Genomic DNA, 19,759 nt, shown 5'->3' with positions numbered 1-19,759 from the left:
CGGAAAGTGAAAAATGCCACACCCGCCCTCACCCCCAATTTCTGATTGGCTGTTTGATCCCGTTGTCCGAATCAAACCTTTTAACTCCGGAGTTGCTCTTCCTTTAGTGATGACTTCCTGCTTTGACTGAAAATCCATAGTTGAAAATCATTTGGATATGTAATCCTCCATTGTAAAACAAAATGTACAACAAAAATAAAATAAAAAAATGTAAAATAAAATAAATGGACGACTGCTCCTCAGTTGTTCACTGTAAATTTGAACTGGAGATCTGTAAGGTCTCTTTTCAAAGCCATTTTGTTCATCTAAAGAAACACGATGTCACAGATGACAAAAAACACAAGATATTATATATGTCAGCTTAACTACGGAAATTAGTTAATATAGCCACAGTGTTTGAACACTTAAACAGGGACATAAAAACAGAGAGCAGTTCTGTCTAACTGCATAGCCTGTAAACATAGGCAGCCATGTGATTATGCAATCCTCAGAGGAGGCTTGACAGGAAGTTGGCTCCGCCGAGTGAATCGTCTTCGATTGTAAATTAACTATACAAAGTCAGTGATTTTGGTTCAAAATGATACAAAACTATTGAACTTAAAAGGAAAATGACTTTATAAAACTTTCCCCCCTTTTCATGATGGCAGGGGAGTTATAACCTCCCTTGCCTCCTCTGACCGCATGTCCCTGCATTTGAACGTTATGTAGTGAGTGCAGTTGTAGTGTATGAAAATACATATAGGTTAAAACGGATTTCTGAATCATTATCTTGGTTTTATTTACATTTTACACAACATCCGAATTTCCTTGGAATTGGTGTTTGCAAAAAAAAATAAAAAACAGTTGAAATTAGTTAAGTTTAACATGTAAACATGTCATGTGAGAAATTGTAGTAGTGCTGACGGTAGATCTTTTTTTTTGTAATCCACTGACAAGGATTGTTAGGAAAAAAAGAACATTTAGCATGTCGTTGTTGTTTCTCAAAGTCTCTCATCCATACTTTGACAAGATGAAGATGAAGACACAGAAGAGGTCTGCAAATAGAGAAATATTTAGAACGAATCAATATCTAGTGTGACTGGTTGATCGAAATCACCCGTTTAGCTACAGTGGAGCCTCGGTTTTCGAACGTCCCGGTTCTCGAACAAATCGCTATTCGAACAAAAAATTCGAGATTTTTTTGCTTCAGATGTCGGACAAAATTCGGTTGTCGAACCTCGCGAGATGAGCCGAGAGGACCCACATGCCAACTGACTCCATTCGTTATTACATTCTCGTTAATCTGAGGATTGCATCAACTCTAATCATGCCTCCAAAGGAAGCAAGTGGGAGCAGTAAAGCCATCCTAAAACACAAAGACGCTCCGAAAGCAATGCAACAATGAGCGCCCGGCGCGCTGCGGTTGCGTGATCGGACCAAATTAAGCTCCCTGCGCACTGAGGTCCACTTAAATTTTGGAAACTACATCAGGACTTCAAAAATATTTTCTAAATTTTAGCAATCGCTCTGTCACAATAATGCGACCAGCGCGGTGCAGTTGCGCGGTCAGCGACGCGCTACGGTTGCGCGTTCCGCGGTGCACTGCAGTTGCGCCATCGAACAAAAATGCGCAAATGAAAAAATGCTTAAAAAAGGCGTTTTTTTTGTTGCTTGGAACGGATTACAGTTTCTTCTATTATTTGTAATGGGAAAACATAATTCGGAATTCGAATGATTCACTTCTCGAACAGCCTTCTGGAACGGATTGTGGTCGAAAACCAAGGCTCCACTGTATTTCTAAGCGAACGTTGATTGAAAGCAATGATTGTTTCCTTAGGCACCTTCATCTGCATGATAGTACAGGTTTCTAAAATGGAGTTCTGAAAAGTTGCTCACCCTCTCTTTAACCGGTGCAGTCTCCTGATCTTCGCTGTGGACTTGAGCTTGCGACGTCTCGCCAAGCAGCTGACGCGTGATGGGCGTCCCTCTGGCATTTAGCTGTACGTAGACATTCTTGGTGGCCACCAGCATCTCCAGCCTATTGCCCGTGCCACGGATTATGTCCACCACCTCCTCATGTGTGCATTGCTCCACATTCTTCCCGTTGACCTCCACCACAATGTCATCATCCTTCAAGCCGGCCAGGTCGGCGGCGCCGCCTTTCACCACCTGAGACGAATGTCCTTTGATGAGGTCATCCAAAAATACCTGTTTACTTTTCTTGTCATTGTCTTACCTCTTTAATGTACTGTCCCAATACACCCTGCATGCCGTTGAGATGAAAACCAAATCCGGCACTCGTCTTCTCCATTTTACATAATTTAGGTTTAAGCTCTATTTCTTCCTTCTTCTTCCTCTCCTGAGCGGGTGTAGGTGGCTTAAACCGGGCGGGGAAGGTGATAGCTTCAGAGTAACTGGGTGGAGAAAGAGAGTCCTTCTTCTCCTCCCAGAACAGCATAGGTGACACTTTACCCTGGGCAGACACACACATACATGACATCAATGATACATACAGCACAAAGTATCAATACACTGGCCCATAAAGAAACTAGAGTCGCCGCCATTTTGTACATAGTTCATTGATTGATGATAATTAAAATAAAATAAAATAAAATAAAATAAAATAAAATAATAATAATAATAATAATAATAATAATAATAATAATAATAATTCAAATTTAAACCATGGGAGGATGGATGAGTATGATTAGGATTTTTTTAACCAAATAAAAATATAAATTAAATATGTTGAATTATTTTAAAATACACACTGACTGTTTTGTTTTTAACCAAGTAAAATATATAAATATAAAAATATTCAAACTAGTATACCAGTCCTTTATATACCACGAGAACAGTGCTACACCAGGGCTAGAAGGTGCTATCATATAAATTAAATCAAAACAGTATCGTTCAAATATGTTTATGGTGAAATGAAGACAGTGAACATCATAATCATTATTAAGGCCGATACAGTGGGATTCCATTCGTTCGTGCAGATGTACCTAATAGTGTGACAGAGGGTGACCTCACCTGAGCATACATGAGGTCAGTGTCCTTGTCCACCACGAGCAGGCAGCACTTGTTGCCACTCTGCCCGATGGCGTCCACCACTTGCTCGTGGGATCTCATGTCCATTTGCTGTCCGTTTACAGCCACCAGCCTGTCCATGTCCTTGAGACCTCCTTCCTCCGCTGGACTGCCTCTGTCAATTTCTGTGATTACATGTCCTGCACACAAAAGCAAGCTCACGGTCAGTGCACAGTCATTTCCATGGCGACAGGAGAACATAACCTTCAGTACCACTCATGTTGGCCTCCTCCTTGAGCAAGAAGCCGTATCCGTCAGGTGCTTTGGTCAAGTTGACAATGCGAGGCTCGTGAGGGAGGCACATGGTCGTGGCCAAGTGAGAGGTGACTTTCATGTTCATGTTGCGGAAGTACCGATCAGTCTCGTCGTCCACCAGCAGAAACATGAGGCTCTCGCCCGCTCTCTTGACCTTGTCCACCACTTGTTCGTGCTTGTACGACTCGATATTCTCGCCGTTCACTTCCACCAAGCGATCGTTGAGGTTGACGCCGGCCCGGTTCGCCACGCTGCCCGGCACCACCTCCGACACAAACACGCCCTGCTCACCTGAATATGGTATTAGAGACATTATGGAGATGTGTGCATCTGCAATGTCTCTAATACAAATAAAACTAGTACTAGTGATGGGAAAATGAAGCTTCAATTATGCTACATGAACCAGTTGTTGTGGTACATTCAAAACATACAGCTGCGGCTTGATGTGGTATTTTTTGTGCTATCCTGTGAACAAAGTAAGGTCACCTTTGACTGAACGAAGAGAGAAGCCATACTCCGAGTCGGACTTGACCAGATAGCAGAGTCTCGGTTTGGGGACGTGCTGGCTGGTACCGTTGACCGCTGGTGTGCGGTGAGGCTCACCCAGGTTGACCCCCTGCGTCTTGGCCTGCTTGTAGGAAGCTTCATCCAGAGTGTGAAAGGTGACTGTGGCCCCGCTGCTCCTCACCAACTCCACCACCTGATTCCAATGAGCAAAGGCGTACGCGATCGAAACGAGATTTTCTAAAATTACAAACGACACCGCAGTCTCATTTACCTCAGAATGCGAAAGCCCATCTACGAATTTGCCATTCACTCGGAGGATACGGTCCCCATCTTTCATGCCCGACAGCTCAGCCGGACCTCCCATCTCCAGGCAACGGATCAGGTGACCCTCCTCATCGTGCTCTATCCTTAAGTAGAAGCCGAAAGTTTGACCCGGCCTCTTCGTCAGAGAAATCACCTTTGGCTTGTACCCAGCCATGTCCTGTCACACATGCACAGTAGAATGAGATTCCAGAACGTTTAAGCGTCGTTGTCATTGGACAGCAAGGTATTCCGAGGTCAAAAAGGTTGAGATAAAAAGTTAATGTTGCGAGCGAGTTTTAAAGTGGCAGTTAATGGTTAATCGCTTTCCTCAGTGATGACTCAAGTTGAAAAGACAAGTTGCACTTTGAACTATATTGCCACCGTCATCCATGTTTTTACATACACCTGATGTTATTAGGATGGCAATACGTGCGGTTGCGCTCGTTGACGGGCACGTGCCAGTCAATGGTTAATCACTATCAACAGGTCGCTAAGAACACATGACGGAAAATTATCCGGGAAATGCTTTTCACATTTCTTGCAATTTTAGTGGAACATCGTTGAATTAAAAAAAAAAAAAACTTTTTTTTCCAAAGTCGAATTTAATGCAATAAATATACGATAAAACAGAGTATATACAGTCAAGCCTGGGAATGAATAATTTCGAGCTTGGCGAGAGGCTATATACAAAATGTATAAATTTTAGATTTGATCAAATTTCAACCACAGAATGCATTTATGAAATTAGCAATCCCAACAATTGGATACGTGCTTTTTACTGGACAGTGATGAAATGATCAACAAATTAACCATTTTATCAATTATTATCAATGATGTCTCCATATTTTAATTCAAAAAAATTAAACGAATGATCTAATGGCTAGCCTAAAACAGTCAAACTAAAGACAAATCTTGTGAATGTTGGATCAGTCGAGCTTTTTAACAAAATCACCTGAAAATGAACACATTTTCAACAACTGTCACAAGAGATGGGCAATGAGCAACTCACTTACCAATTTACGTCTTTGCTCGGTCACCGTTCCAAGAGTCAGAGCTAACCTGTCACTGCTGAGTTATTCGTCGTGCATTCCCCCTCCACGTCTTCTTCCATGTACTCCGAAGGAACTTTGATGGGCCAAAGGTGGACCTAAAGGTTGAGTTATTTAACAGTGGTAGGTAGGAGTGTTCTCCTTATGTCATCTGTTCTTGGTAAGAAGGCTGGAGCTATAAAAGTTGTCTTTGGGTTTGTGACGCAGGTTGCAAAAATGCAAACGTCAGGTACAAGCTATACGCTCTTGGAAACTTACCTTGTTGTTCCTGGAAACGGTTCAAACTGTTACCTGGAAGTATAATAAATGGCCCAGTGGTTAAAAAAATTAGCATCATCATTAGAATCATGAGGCAGTGATACATAGCAATCAGTTAATAGTCAAATTAACATGTGGTATTATTTGACAAGATGTTATTTTCTGGTAGATTCACGATCGCAACATTCTGTAACTGTGAGTAAGTCACCTCAGCTAGTTGGGATGGACAAAGATGAGACAAACTCAGCTCAGGCCTGAAAACAAGTTTCTATTGTATGATGCCACAAAACAATTTTCGTATAAATGTAACATAGGTACAAATGTTTGATCCAAAGCTCAAGGTCGAAGTCTCCCGACGGCCGAGGAGGATTTGAGTGTGTGTAATGTACTGTATCATATCAGAACATATCAGGTATGTTCTTTCAATTTCGACCGTGGAGTGTGTAGATGATTGTTGGCTACGCTTCGGGTGGAGCTTCAGATGGAGCTTCAGATGGAGCTTCAGGTAAAGCCTCGCTCTCGGCTTTGGCCTCAACTTTGGTCTCGACCTTGGCTTCTGCCTTGGCGTCGACCTCAGCCTCGCCTGTGACCTCGCCCTCAGCGTCTTCTGACGTGAGGCCTGTGATACATTTTGGGAACCACTTGAGAAGAGTCGTGGAGCCCGGCTCGCCCCACTCTCCTTCGGCCCTGTCCTGCGGAGCGAGGATATTTACAAATGTATCCTGTCCTTGCTGTTGTATTTACTCCTCAAGATGCTCTTACCTGCTCCATTTGATGATATTCACCATGCTGCTCACAGCCAATGTCGAACACATACTTTCCTGGACCGGATGGCTACAAAACAACAACAAGGATGTAATTATAGCTAATTTCACAAATTACCAATAATATTTCTTTTGTGGTGACCATGCACCAAGTTAATATATTTTCTGTACTGTTTCACTCAAAAGTGAGCATTACTTTACGACAGTTCAGTGTTGGATGCCATTTGAGTTTGTAACCTCACCTGAATTTTCCATTATTGAGATAAAACAGAACTCACATTATTGTTGACAAAGTTACTGCAGTATCTGTGGTTGGCGTGGATGAACTCTCCGACAGACTCAATCTTGCCATTGGCCCACATCCCAGTGTACACTGAGCCAGTGTCATGGTAACGATAGGTGCCCTCACCGTGCCTTTATAAAAATACATGTCAGCAATTTATTTGTCATACAAAAATACTGAGTTACATTTTACATGAGACCTGATTGAAACACTGTTGCCATGAATTAGGTTGATTTATTTTTACAGGTGATCACCCCCCAAACTCCCAGAAGAAATACCTCATGTGATTGAGCCACTCTCCAACATACGTGTCCCCATTGGAATATGTGTAAACACCATGGCCTTGTCTCAAATCCTCGGTCCATGAGCCTGTGATATTAGATGACTTCAACAATTTCTTAATTACAGTCATTGGCACATATGGTTTGATTTTGTTGACATACCTTCATATTTGGATCCATCCGGGTAATAGAAGATGCCTTGTCCATGTTTCATGTTCTGATGGTAGTCTCCAACATATCTCGCTCCGTTGACAAAACGGTAGGTGCCCTATCAGAAGAAAACACATGGACAGCAACTTTGATTACAAATTGAATATTGTAGTTGATTGTTCAGTTTGTCTTCTTAGTCATCATCCAAACATAAAGGTCACGTGTTTGCAAAATCAATTTATTTTCTATATCCTTGATGATAGCATTTGATAATTACTATTACCTTGCCATGCCTTTTTCCACGTTCATAGCGTCCTTGATAAACATCTCCTTTCGGGAGAACAGCTTTACCCATTCCATGTCGTTCTCCGGCATCATTTCTGTCACCTTCATATTCCTGGAACAAATGACAAAATGTAACTAAATTATGAAATTTGCAGGATTGCCGATTCACTCGCGTCACCTAGGTTACCAACGTAAACAAAACAGTCGAGCGACAAACAAATTCGAGTTCTCACCCCGAGTTTATTGCGTTCATCGTCAAACTCGTCAGAGTCTATATCGGACATTGTTATTAATCTTCCGTTTAAAGGTAAAAATTATAAAAGTTTCATTTAGAAAGGTGATGGAAGGAACAGCGGCGCAGAGGCGCGTGGATTCCCCTGTAGTTTGAACCCCGGAAGTTCACGTCATTTTTGCGTGTGCGTGTGTGCGTGTGTGCGTGTGTGCGTGTGTGCGTGTGTGCGTGTGTGCGCGATTATGCATGAAACTTTCTATGTAAAGCGGCTTTGAGTACCTAGAAAAGCGCTATATAAAACCGATATATTATTATTATTATTATTATTATTATTATTTGGCTTGTCGTGTCCTTGCGAGTAATATTGTTGTTATTATTATTACACATACAGTATATAGCCTACTGAATACTGTACATATGAAATGAAAATAAATAAAAAAATGAATGTTTTTTTTATTCCTGTATAGCAGAGCATTTTTGCGTGGTGATTGTACTTTTGACAAGTATGCATAGCTGCTGATGAAAAGAATAACACCTTAGCCTCCTTAAGCTTACTTGCTGCTCTGCGTATCATTTTCAGGTTCGGCTTGTGTTATAACACAGAATGCCCCCCCCCCCCCACACACATCGAATAATTCTAACACTCAAGTCCATTTTTTATGTGAATGTGCCAGATTCATACATCAGAGCAGTTTGGAGATTGCTGCCATAAATGCAAAGGGACCCCAAATACTCTTGAGCTCTGCCTCACACTGCCTCCATTAGTCTTGAAATTCCACGGCCAGGTAATGGATGCTTTTCCGTGATGGTGACTGTAGCACCAGTGCCCCAAACGAATAATTGCAAACATGCCAGTTGCAAAATGCCACACTAGAATCGATTTACACCAACCTGTCTTCATCAGCGGTAATCAACGTGTTTTGTAATTACCAGCCGCGATGGGGAAGCACTAATCTCACTCCTCATCCAGATTGGCATCCTCCCATGACTTGTTTATCTGGGCTAAGTGGCTTGACACATGACCTATCTGAGACAGCCAATTAAGCACAGGAGAAAAAAACGATTAGAGGTGCATAATGGGCCTCCTCCCCCACCACTTTTCCTGTCATTAAAAAAAAGAAAATTCAGGCCAACCAGATGCTCCCGTCTTGCTCAAAAAACACAACACGTTGGCCACCTATGGAGACAGTCCATTAAGTCATACTAACTTTAGAACCGCAACTCAAAAGCTATACAGAAGAACAAGATTCATGCAGAATCGATATGTCAATAATCAAGGTAGAAAACAGATTGCACTTTTGTTAGGTCAATAAGATTGCATGAGCATGCATCCCCAAAACAGGAAGCACAGCAACATTAATGCTGTTATATCACAACAGCACAGAAGCTCAGTGAGGTCAGGGCCAGTATGTACATTTGTTCATATCCTGTCCATGAAACTGGACAGACTGAAGCAAGTGATTGTGTAATTGACCCCCACCTGCTGGTAATGCTTCTACTGTATGCAACTCTCTTATTGACCGTTCAAAAGTCCCAATGATCATCGTCACACACACATCTGGGTGTGGTGAAATTTGTCCTCTGCATTTAACCCATTCCCATGTGATTTTGATCCATCGCTTTGGGGAGAGGGGAGCAGTGAGCAGCAGCGGTGCCGAGCTCGGGAATCATTTGGTGAAAAAAGAAGAGCATGTCAAGAAAAGGAAGAAGAGGGGTCACACCATTTAACAAGAACACTAATTACTGATGAAAAAAAACATCTCAGTGCCAATCGTGTAATATGAAATTTTGCAACTGCAAAACTCATGTAAGCACAGGGAGAATTTACCGTTGTTATTTTTTTAGGTGTTTTTTTTTCTTTCAGATTCCACACTGTGCCCTCCCCCCATCCTTGGTGCTGGCGACCCATCACTGCTGATACATTTTTCTTGGAAGGGTGCAAACTGTCAATTGAATTTCATATTGCTCTGCATTTGTAATGTGTGCAATACCAATCAATAAATCTCATTTCTCTTTCTTTCCAGCATGCTGCTCCTTACTGAAAGGAAACTCATATTTCTAAAATGAGAAGCAGTTACCGACCGTGGCCGCATGAGAGCGACAAAATGCATTTAATACTACAACAGTCACTTATTGCAAAACAGCCCAACAGACACTGACCAGCCAATCTATCTAAACATCTGGAGTGATTTAACGCACATAACCATAAATTCTCATCACTTATGGCAATACTTTTCCTTTTATGGGGCGCTGTAGCTTGAGAAAATATATGGATCTTCAACCAGAAGGCTGTCGTGAAATTACCACGTGGGAATATGCAGCCCCCCCACCCCCCTCTTTCTTGTCTGTCCAAGTCTCTCACCCTCCTACGTGTCTCACCCTCCCACGTCTCTCTCTCTCTCTCTCTCTCTCTCTCTCTCTCTCTCTCTCTCTCTCTCTCTCTCTCTCTCTCTCTCTCTCTCTCTCTCTCTCTCTCTCTCTCTCTCTGTCTCTCTCTCTCTGTCTCTCTCTCTCAGTCTATAAGTGTACTACGTCTTTCACCTCCGTGAGATTCACTCGATGAGATGACATCGTAGCAGTTTGCAGGGCTCTCCCTTTCCTTTTTTTACGCGCAAATAAAAGCAGCTGCAAAGAAAGCTACTTTCTCCTCCATGCAATTGAGAACTTGACAAGAAATACGGCATGGATGCAAGTGTGCGCAGCATCAGTTTGGAATTTGAGGGCATATAACTTTTCATTAATATATGCAAGTTGATTGAATAATTATGGATTTGTTAGGGCCAAACGAGACGTTCGGCGAGTGTGCAACGTTGCGCGTTTTTTTGGCGCAGGGCGGGAGCGCCAACGCTTCAAACCGGAGTTGCGGCAACATCTCCATGCTGCTCACACCTCGCGGCGTGCAGCCCAAAGGTGAGAAAACACACTGAAGTTGATCAGATTTTTTTAAATGGAGAAGACGTGGCACTGTGACATTAACCCTGTCAGCTGTACAACCATTCAGTTAATACCAGCACTAGACAACTTAGTGTCAAACTTCTTTTACCAGCTTTGAAATCAAATGTCAAGAAAATGTTTAATTTACTCAATTATCGTTTGTTACTGATAAAGTGTTATTTTAGTGAGGGCCATGGAAGTTGACAGACATGATTTTATTTCACGGGCCACATAAAATGATGTGACGAGGTGGATCTGGCCCCCGGGCCTTGACTTTGACACCTGTGGTTTACAGTGACCAGCCACAGCATGTAACCATTGCGCAACCCAGTACAATAGCATTCATGGTTATACCTTGATCGACAGTGTCAGTCAGAGATGTCGAAAAATGTTTCGACTTAATTGTACTAAGCATTTCTCAAATTTTTGGTTACACTGTACAGTAGTAAAATATATATTTTAAATCACATTAGTATAATTTCTGAAAGGAATACTGTTTCACTGTGATTATTTACATCACTAAGATGCATTCCAATGCTGGGTTAAAAACAACCCAATTTGCGTTAAAAACTGGACCGACGCAAAGTGACTCCATATCCCTGATTCAGTCCAATTTTTAAGGCAGTTTTTAAGTGTGTAAAACTGCTCGGTTGAAAATTATTCTGACTCAACTTCCCTGGCCACACATTTCCAACCCATATTTTGCAGTAGTTTATTCTGTCTTATGATAGAAAAGAGATTAAATGAAGCACCTTCCATAGCTCTGCCACCTCATCAAACAATTTATGCTATTTTTACCCACCTCTTTAACTGACCCTTCTTAATTGTTTACTGATGAAGTGTGTGTGTGTGCGTGTGTGTGTGTGTGTGTGTGTGTGTGTGTGGGTGTGTCACTGCACGAAATAAAGAATTTTCATTAGGAGTGTCTGTTAACATACTGTTGAAATTACTGATGGCCTCCTCAGACCTGTCTCACTGGTTCATCTCATTTGACGGTAGTCCAAGGTTGGAATGCATTCTGTACAGCTGCCTGTTAATCGCAGCACTATGAGTAATTTAAAGTCCCTAAACAAGTTAAGTGTATTGCTGACATACCAAGCATATCGGGGCGATCCATAGGATGTTTTACATACATGGCTGCATGGTGGTCATCTGACATGTTTGATTTTCAGGGTATGTGAGCATTTGGGAAAACAATTGAATACATAACATTGTCTCTTGATGAATACAGATGTTATTTGATTGAGTGCCCGTTTGTCTGACTTTTTTCAAATCTATTTTCATAAGAATATAACGGTTCTCACTTCATAGTAACTTAATAAAATATCCAGTGAGTGTATGACATTCAATAAAGACTCGGGTTTTCCCTCAGGCACCATACCGCGCCTGCATAAAAGAAGTCAAGAGAATATCAGACCAAACATAGCTGCTGTCAGCGTTCGTAGTCACCCCCGATATGATGCCGCACCGGCTCATGGCCACCAGTGTCTTTTCTGGGTCCATTACGCACAAGGTCTGCACTTATGGAGATTACCGATGCGAGGTGAAGTCAAGATTAGCATTGTGACGCATGCATTTATCTCCAGACCCGTCAATACGTCCTGTCACTGCGCACCTTTAAAAAAAAAAATCTCTTCTCTGTTTTTGAACTGTTCCTTTATTTAGCGACCTAGGAGTCTTTTTTTTTCTAACAGAGGGGTGCAGGTGTTTTGAAGGCACACATCCAACTAGCACAATGAAGATTATTTCACACTCCGGCAGTCGTTCAGACATCAACTGAAGTGGTTTGGCTGAATCGCTGTTTTGTTGAGTGCAGACGAGTGAGAAGGTCTTTAGCGAGTCAATGAAAATGTTGATGAGCTATCCAGGATGAGGGCTGATTGCAATTCATCATGCATCAACGGGAGGGCATTACGTAGGTGATGAGAAAGGGGGGAAAATAAATGGCGTGGAGAAAAAGTCACTTTCACACTATTGACCTCAAAATCCTCAATTGGAGCATTTCATGCAGTCCCTGTGTCTGTGTCATGACACATATGAAACAGTCACAATATCCGATATAAGGCTAAAATGATTTATGTTTTTTGGGAGAAAATTTCAGGTGGGTGTTGTTACACAAGCAAGTTTGTTAGCTATGTCAGCGTCAGCCAAAATATTAAAAACTGTAATGATCATTGTTCCATTAAAATTATAGTCCTAAAGGCAAATATTTTCTAAATATCCTGTGTGATCTCATTAGACAATGCAAGTGCAACTATTGTTTTCAATTAGAAGCGGTGCAAGAAGGTCCATCCAGTAGCAGCATTATGTCACCGCATTGAGATTTTCATCAACTGTTGTGGCTTGCGGTTGATCTTAGTGACACAGCTGAGGTGACATTTGCAGCGCCGGATAAGACATTCGCGGTGACATTTACCAATACCTCCGCCTTACAGGAGCAAGGGCAGATTTATTATTTTATTCTTGATAGCCACGTTGACACAAGAGCCAACTGCACCAGAAAGTGTCGTGCTGCATACATAGCAGACACGCGGGGAGAGAATATTTCATAGTCCGTAAAATGTCAGATTTGTTGAATGAGAAATGCTGATTAAATGTTAAATATTCATGGCCAGATAATGAACTCTGCCACCAGTTAAATGCGTGTCTAATAAAAATCTCTGCACACAATTAATCTTGGTTTCGATGAAAATAAGAAAAGTTGATGGCGTTGAGTTGTTTTGTTTTCATAGTGCTGGTTGATTCATAATTTGAGCATAATAACATAAAACAAAGAGCTACAAACATTTACCACACATCCTCGTGTCCTAGTCAGCGGAGTCAATCTCAAATAACTTTGCACGAGAGGTTTGGTACATTTTGTCTTGGTTGTCAGTTAGACAACAGATTAAAATTATTCAAATAATAAAATAGAAAGTTTCAATGAAGCATGCATTTTTTTAAATCAAAAACTACTTGCTTGCTTAGTAGACAATATAAGCCCACCCATCCATTTTCTATAGCACTTATTTTCATTAAGGTAAACATGAACATGGGCGACACGCCAACATCATTATGACATAATTAGTCTTGTGCTTGTTGTCTGTTGTTATGTTTGCAAAGTAAAGAATAAAACAATGCGCCAGTGAATGGAGCAAATACAAAATGTTATTTATTCCACCATCTTTGAGCAGAGGAGCGATTGAGAATTTCCTGAGCCACCTATTCATGTAAATGTGCTGAAGGAGTTATCAACAGCCAGGCGGCACACAAGGAAGCTAATTGGCTTCGATTAGGTAGAAGCCCGGGCAGCATATTTTGTTCAGTATGGCGGAAAGAGAACCTAATGAAGCAACATTGTTTCTATCCAATCACCTGCCGGCACATTTTTTCATACTGTTCAAGCATGCAGGAAAAAAAAAACGAAGGCCAAGCAGGTTTTTAGTTGCTAGTGATCACCAAGCAGCCATATGTTCCACCACTGGCATAAGATTAATCACGGGAGGCTACTTTGTGGTCACACTGTCATGGGAGAATACAAATAATAAAAATTCTTTATGATAACTTAGACAGTACTTTGTCAACAACATTGATTGTCTGCATATACTAATAACTAGTGGCACTATCAGTGAGTCCAAATTTTCTCTTGCTGATGTCTTCAAAAAGCTTCACCTGGACCAGAATTTTTTTTGATAAGCAAACTGCCCAGCCTCCGCCATCTGTGCATTTCACATACAATTTGCACCTCATGCGGTTAAGAGAGGAAACGTGGTTGTTATTCATGTGTGTGTTTGGCTGTTACTGCCCCTCAAGGAACAATTTTATAAGGACAATTCAGTTTCCGAGAATTAATCAATGAGGATGTAATTACCTCTCAATCTAAACAAATGCGACATCCTTGTTGGACGAGCCTACTTTGGCACAAGCGTGTTTTAATTCCCACAAATGTGTCATGCAATCGACAAAAAAACTTCTCCTGGGTATGGGTGTATGGGTAAACAGGACAGAGATAAGAAACGGTTTATTTTTTTGTGTATTCAGGCTCGATTACTTTTGGTTGCACATACTGCTCTACATTTTGGTGATGACATAAGCCCCCTCAACCCCACCCACCACTCCGACTGGGTGCACTTGGGTGCCTCTGAGCCTCACAAAGTAGCAGCGGTTGGCTACCTTGTGGAAAAGTAAGTCTTGTATGAAAGCAGGGGGTGAAGTGGAGATACGCAACAGTGAGTGCAGAATACTGGACATGACTTGATGCTCCATGATATTATATTTTTTATATGATATATATGTATATATGATATATCTATATCTATGTCTATATCTATATATATATATATATCTATAAATAAATATATATAGTATATATATGTAAAAACTCACACCCATAATAATAATAATAATAATAATAATATAAAACCCACACCTCAAATGTAAATACAAATATAGTATTTTTCTCAATGAAACAATCCTCTGCTTTAATTGATGCCCCAAATTATCATTTGAAGCTCAGTGTTGAAAAAGCTGAAGTCATACCGCTTGTGTGTGTTTGTATGCGTTAGATGACAACCACATGCTGAGGATCCTGCTGTACTCGCTCATCTTCTTCTTGAGCGTGTTTGGAAACCTGCTGATCATCGTGGTGCTGACGGTCAACAAGCGCATGCGGACCGTCACCAACTCTTTTCTGTTGTCGCTGGCTGTCAGCGATCTGATGATGGCCGTATTCTGTATGCCCTTTACCCTCATCCCCAGCATCTTGAAGGACTTCATCTTTGGCGCAATCATGTGCAAGATAGTGACCTACCTCATGGGTGAGAGGGGTTAAGGAAATAGGGAAAAAGATGAGAAAAAAACATACAGTGAGGGTGAATAATTATTTGATCCACTGCTGAAGTATGGTCACTTGGCAAGAAATAAACAATATTTTCTATTGTTGCTTAATGATTACGGTTTGAAAAAAATCAACTTCTTCATTCCCAAAGAACATAAGCAAGAAAACAAGTGTTACTTGCAAATTATTCCAATATAATTTATATGACCAAATTATCAGATTAGAAATTCTGAAATTTTCAGATCCTTATACCGTTTTTAAAAAAACGGAATATGAGCACACGTATTCATTTTTTTTTTTGTGGGCCTTAATATGGCCTTGCATAACTGGAATAATTCCGTTATTTAGGAGTGGAACAAAAGGTTGTGCCACTGCCCTCTACCAATTTCTCGTGGGCGAGTTGGGCTTGACAACACACTTCACCTGTGACTAACACATCCAAACAAACAATCCCAATGTGCATTTTGAAGTACGCGAATACAAGATGTAAAGAGTAATTTCCCGTCTGGTCTTGTCAGGAGGGAAAAGGCAGATGGGATCAGTGTCTGAGGCCAACATGATTTCCTCTTCTACAGATATCCGTCCCTGCCTCTCCGTCTTGTTTTGTTTTGTTCGTCACTGGTTCTGTTGTCACTTTCATTGCAGATAGCATTAAGGTGCTTTTTACAATGGACCAAAATTCAGCAGTGATAAGCACCAATGGATGCTGTGGTTTTAAATAACACTTTGTGTTGTCAACAGGTATATCAGTGAGCATCACTACCTTTAGCCTGGTTGCCATAGCGATTGAGCGCTACAGCGCCATCTGTAACCCTCTGAGGTCCCGGGTGTGGCAAACTCGTTCCCATGCTTATCGAGTAATTGCTGCCACATGGCTGATGGCGCTCATCGTCATGATCCCGTATCCGGTGGTGAGCCGCCTGGACTCCTTTCCAGGGCGCAACAACACCACCGCCCATATGTGTCGTTCCAAGTGGCCCATCGCTATCGCCGAGCAATCCTGGTGAGTTCAGCTGCAAAAATCTGCAAAATCAATCAATCATCATTCTTATATTTGTATTGTACACGGGTGAATCAGTGATATGTATAGCTATACGTTTGTAGAAAAAATGCTACTGTGAAATACAAAGTAAATAAGATATTTTCGTGTCTATAATGAAGTACCCACTAAAGAAAAAAAACATTACAAATTCGGGCTGGGCCTTTGTTGGAAACTCAACAAAATCAGAATGCAAAGCCCGCTATTATGCGTGTTGCAGGGAGCGCGCAGCCGCCTCCAAATAAGCTTCAGTACTTGTTTCATGTCAGATTGTCATCTTTGTTTGGATTTCAAAGGGAAAAAATCACTTTGGGGAAACAGGTCAATATTATGCTTTCATTTTGCAGCAGATGACATTTTTATCAAGATGATTTTGGTGTGCTTTCAAGAACGCTTTCATATTCCATGTTCCCAGATCTGTCTGCTGGGTACAAACACTTTTGTGGTTACCTGCGTCTGTCGTGGTGTCGACCTCTCTGATGCAAGTGGGCAAATTGCATTGATTGTCTCCCTATGCCTTTAAGGTACGTCCTGCTGCTGCTTATGCTCTTTGCCATTCCTGGGGTGGTGATGAGTGTGGCCTATGGACTCATCTCCAGGGAGCTTTACAGAGGAATTCAATTTGAGATGGGCGACAAAAAAGATCCTACAGGTGAGGACATATAGAATCCAGATGACGGAAAGTTATTTTCCTCAAGGGTAATATGGCTGTCAGAGAGAATGAGCGAATGTAGGATTATGTGCTATAGGTATAATCAAAACGTTGCTTCACCATCGCCCAGTATTACTATGCCAACCAATAAAAAAATGGACGTACTCATGAAGAATGTCAGTTGGACTCGGGAGTTGCAAAAGTTACACTCTTTGAAGCATAAACGTAAATGCACACAACATTTTGGAGCGTTCGAATGTGAGAGTCAACTCGATAGCTATTTGACATATATGATGATGTTAGATGACCTCATCAGGAAGTCGACTAGAGTAATTCCATCCACAATATGCAATAATAATTACAATGATATTTATGACGACAGCACGAGCCTTCCATTTCCTTTTTCGGTTGGGTGCCACTATAACCAAAATAATAAGCACATATTCAAAGGAATACCTTAGGGACAGTGGCTGAGCTTTTATATTGGACCTCATTTCATTAGCAGTCAGTCTGCATGATTTTGTTTTTTTCCAAAATGAATCCAATTATGACTGTAAGGATTTTATTAGAGGCCTCACCGTTATGTGGATGATGAGATGGTATATGTAACTGTCAGTGTCCTGACAAGAGGGTCTGAGATTGAGAGTAGACTAGAGAAGAATGTCAGAGGATGGAATTGGTTGGCAGCTGCAGGCATGAACGTCTCCATCTGTTCAGCTATATATATATATATATATATATATATATATATATATATATCCATCCATCCATCCATCCATCCATCCATTTTCTGAACCGCTTAGTCCCCACGGGGGTCGCGGGCGTGCTGGAGCCTATCCCAGCCGTCATCGGGCAGTAGGCGGGGGACACCCTGAACTGGTTGCCAGCCAATCGCAGGGCACACAGAGACGAACAACCATTCGCACTCGCATTCATACCTAGGGACAATTTAGAGTCTTCAATCGGCCTACCAAGCATGTTTTTGGGATGTGGGAGGAAACCGGAGTGCCCGGAGAAAACCCACGCGGGCTCGGGGAGAACATGCAAACTCCACACAGGGAGGGCCGGAGGTGGAATCGAACCCGCACCCTCCTAACTGTGAGGCGGACGTGCTACCCAGTGCCCCACCGAGCCGCCCTATATATATATATATATATATATATATATATATATATATATATATATATATGTATATGTATATATATATATATATATATATATATATATATATATATATATATATATATATGTATATGTATGTGTGTGTATATGTATGTGACTGAGGCAAATTTGAAAAATGCACGCTTCGAAAAGGTCTGACTGACAAATAGGATGCTTTGGATTTTCAAATTTTTGCAGCTGCATTTTATTTAAATTAACATCCCCCTAGCAAAATATATTTGTGTACCAAAGTTGTATTGCTCATGTACATTCAGTACCATTTAAGATTCTATTCTTATTGTAAACAATAAGATGAGCACATCTCCCTCAGAGATTTGAGATCCTCACTTCTAGGGCGTATGACTTTCGACGATCCACGGTCTCTAATCAAATACGTATGTCATTGTATTAATAATTTGTCAATTTCCTCATGGAGATGGTTAAGTGAGTTAATCTGAACATTTCTCATCTGAGCACTGTGGAATGAAAACAAAAATAGCCACCATGCTGCAGGGCAGCACACAATTTCGTCTAGTCTAGTGGTCTTAGTCACTGGCAAACATAATCAAATATGTTTTCGCACTGTGGAGCCTTGATGGTAACCAGGGCAACTGTAGGCAGACATTGTAGAAGAAGAATGGAAAATGCAAAAAAAGATTTAAATTGTTACATTGTTTTCTAAGGAGTTATTTCTTTTTTGCTATTCAACACAGATGTGAAGAATGGCTTGACTGCAACAGTGTCATGCGGCAGCGATGACGGTGATGGCTGCTATGTCAACGTCCAGCGTCCCTACTCATTGGAAATGTCCTCAATGTCCGCCTCGGTCAAGACGCCCAAGGCCGACCGGCCACGCAGCAACACATCGGAAGCCAAGCTGGAAGCCAAGAAGCGAGTCATCCGCATGCTGGTGGTGATCGTGGTCCTCTTCTTTCTGTGCTGGATGCCTTTGTACTGCGCAAACACATGGCGAGCGTTTGACGACAATTCGGCCAAAAAAGTCCTCTCCGGCACACCCATCGCCTTTATCCATTTGCTGAGCTACACCTCCACCTGCGTCAACCCCATCATCTACTGCTTCATGAACACCCGTTTCCGGAAGGCTCTGCTTGCTACATTCTCCTGCTGCGCCACTCCTTTCCGTCGCCATCGCTCCCGTGGGCCTAGGGACAACGAGGAGGACGTTATGGCCATGGGACCATCGATGTCCAAGTTTAGTTACACAACGGTCAGCACCATGGGAACCTGCTGTGGCTAATGGAGGAAGTGCCTATCTGGACCAGACAGTTCCCAGGACAAAACGGTATACATCTGCTTTGTTTAGGCCAAAGTGAAAACAGTTGACATAATGTAGCGATATAGTATCTTAATTCCATAATTGTGAGAAAATAAATCCTCGTATTAAAAATCCCAGTGTCTCAATGAACAGTGTATACCTCAACTAAAACACACAGAAAATGAAAGCGCTGGCTTAGGTGTTAAATCAGGGCTGTACAAATTACAGCGTGGGCGACATATGCGGCCAGCTGTCATATCCCAAAATGAACTGACTGCTACTACGACACTGATTTCATACATAGCTTTTCTAGATTTGCCAAAAAAATAAGAAACAATTTAGAAGTGAAATAGTAATGAACAAGTCTACTCTTAACGCCCAAATGAATAAATATAGGCATACATATAAAATAGTTTTACTTTCTGTGCCATGTGAAGGTCAGTTT

At 41.5% G+C, this 19,759-nt stretch overlaps 3 protein-coding genes across 6 annotated transcripts; 1 reads left to right on the top strand and 2 right to left on the bottom strand.

Annotated features, from left to right (window-relative positions):
• Positions 1-769: 769 nt before the first annotated feature.
• On the bottom strand, positions 770-5,493 carry pdzk1 (PDZ domain containing 1). Of its 3 annotated transcripts, XM_085921094.1 has the most exons (9): positions 5,442-5,468; positions 5,194-5,281; positions 4,103-4,312; positions 3,811-4,024; positions 3,283-3,615; positions 3,013-3,209; positions 2,216-2,452; positions 1,876-2,148; positions 770-1,034 (listed from the first exon to the last, which is right to left on the bottom strand). In XM_085921094.1, exons 3-9 carry the CDS (start codon positions 4,307-4,309, stop codon positions 981-983), a joined length of 1,515 nt encoding a protein of 504 aa, XP_085777220.1. In that variant the 5' UTR covers positions 4,310-4,312; positions 5,194-5,281; positions 5,442-5,468; the 3' UTR covers positions 770-980. The 3 variants fall into 3 exon arrangements, with proteins under 3 accessions (XP_085777220.1, XP_085777219.1, XP_085777217.1); XM_085921093.1 differs by having other exon boundaries at positions 5,194-5,493; XM_085921091.1 differs by having other exon boundaries at positions 4,103-5,281.
• Positions 5,494-5,684: 191 nt separating this feature from the next.
• Positions 5,685-7,603, bottom strand: rsph1 (radial spoke head component 1). Its single transcript, XM_085921095.1, has 7 exons — positions 7,438-7,603; positions 7,203-7,316; positions 6,932-7,037; positions 6,767-6,857; positions 6,484-6,619; positions 6,204-6,275; positions 5,685-6,133 (listed from the first exon to the last, which is right to left on the bottom strand). Exons 1-7 carry the CDS (start codon positions 7,486-7,488, stop codon positions 5,900-5,902), a joined length of 804 nt encoding a protein of 267 aa, XP_085777221.1. The 5' UTR covers positions 7,489-7,603; the 3' UTR covers positions 5,685-5,899.
• A 2,398-nt stretch (positions 7,604-10,001) lies between these two features.
• cckbrb (cholecystokinin B receptor b) lies at positions 10,002-19,416 on the top strand. Of its 2 annotated transcripts, XM_085920514.1 has the most exons (6): positions 10,002-10,128; positions 10,215-10,346; positions 14,915-15,166; positions 15,928-16,189; positions 16,750-16,877; positions 18,752-19,416. In XM_085920514.1, exons 1-6 carry the CDS (start codon positions 10,119-10,121, stop codon positions 19,294-19,296), a joined length of 1,329 nt encoding a protein of 442 aa, XP_085776640.1. In that variant the 5' UTR covers positions 10,002-10,118; the 3' UTR covers positions 19,297-19,416. The 2 variants fall into 2 exon arrangements, with proteins under 2 accessions (XP_085776640.1, XP_085776639.1); XM_085920513.1 differs by having other exon boundaries at positions 10,008-10,346.
• The last annotated feature ends 343 nt before the right edge of the window (positions 19,417-19,759 follow it).

This window comes from Syngnathus leptorhynchus, chromosome 9 (assembly GCF_054491065.1).
Source record: "Syngnathus leptorhynchus isolate UIUO chromosome 9, UIUO_Slep, whole genome shotgun sequence".
Lineage (NCBI taxonomy): Eukaryota > Metazoa > Chordata > Actinopteri > Syngnathiformes > Syngnathidae > Syngnathus > Syngnathus leptorhynchus.
Note: the sequence above shows the minus strand (reverse complement) of the source record. Positions and strands in the feature narration are given on the sequence as shown.

Excerpts from the sequence above, each read along its gene's own strand:
- pdzk1 (XM_085921093.1), bottom strand. The coding sequence starts at position 4,309 with ATGGCTGGGTACAAGCCAAAGGTGATTTCTCTGACGAAGAGGCCGGGT. Across the intron at positions 4,025-4,102 it reads ATGGGCTTTCGCATTCTGAG|GTGGTGGAGTTGGTGAGGAG; the intron begins GTAAATGAGACT and ends CATTGGAATCAG. Across the intron at positions 3,210-3,282 it reads GGAGGAGGCCAACATGAGTG|GACATGTAATCACAGAAATT; the intron begins GTACTGAAGGTT and ends TTTTGTGTGCAG.
- rsph1 (XM_085921095.1), bottom strand. The coding sequence starts at position 7,488 with ATGTCCGATATAGACTCTGACGAGTTTGACGATGAACGCAATAAACTC. Across the intron at positions 7,038-7,202 it reads GTGGAAAAAGGCATGGCAAG|GGCACCTACCGTTTTGTCAA; the intron begins GTAATAGTAATT and ends TTCTTCTGATAG. Across the intron at positions 6,276-6,483 it reads GTAACTTTGTCAACAATAAT|CCATCCGGTCCAGGAAAGTA; the intron begins GTGAGTTCTGTT and ends GTTGTTTTGTAG.
- cckbrb (XM_085920513.1), top strand. The coding sequence starts at position 10,202 with ATGGATTTGTTAGGGCCAAACGAGACGTTCGGCGAGTGTGCAACGTTG. Across the intron at positions 10,347-14,914 it reads TCGCGGCGTGCAGCCCAAAG|ATGACAACCACATGCTGAGG; the intron begins GTGAGAAAACAC and ends TGTATGCGTTAG. Across the intron at positions 16,878-18,751 it reads CGACAAAAAAGATCCTACAG|ATGTGAAGAATGGCTTGACT; the intron begins GTGAGGACATAT and ends TATTCAACACAG.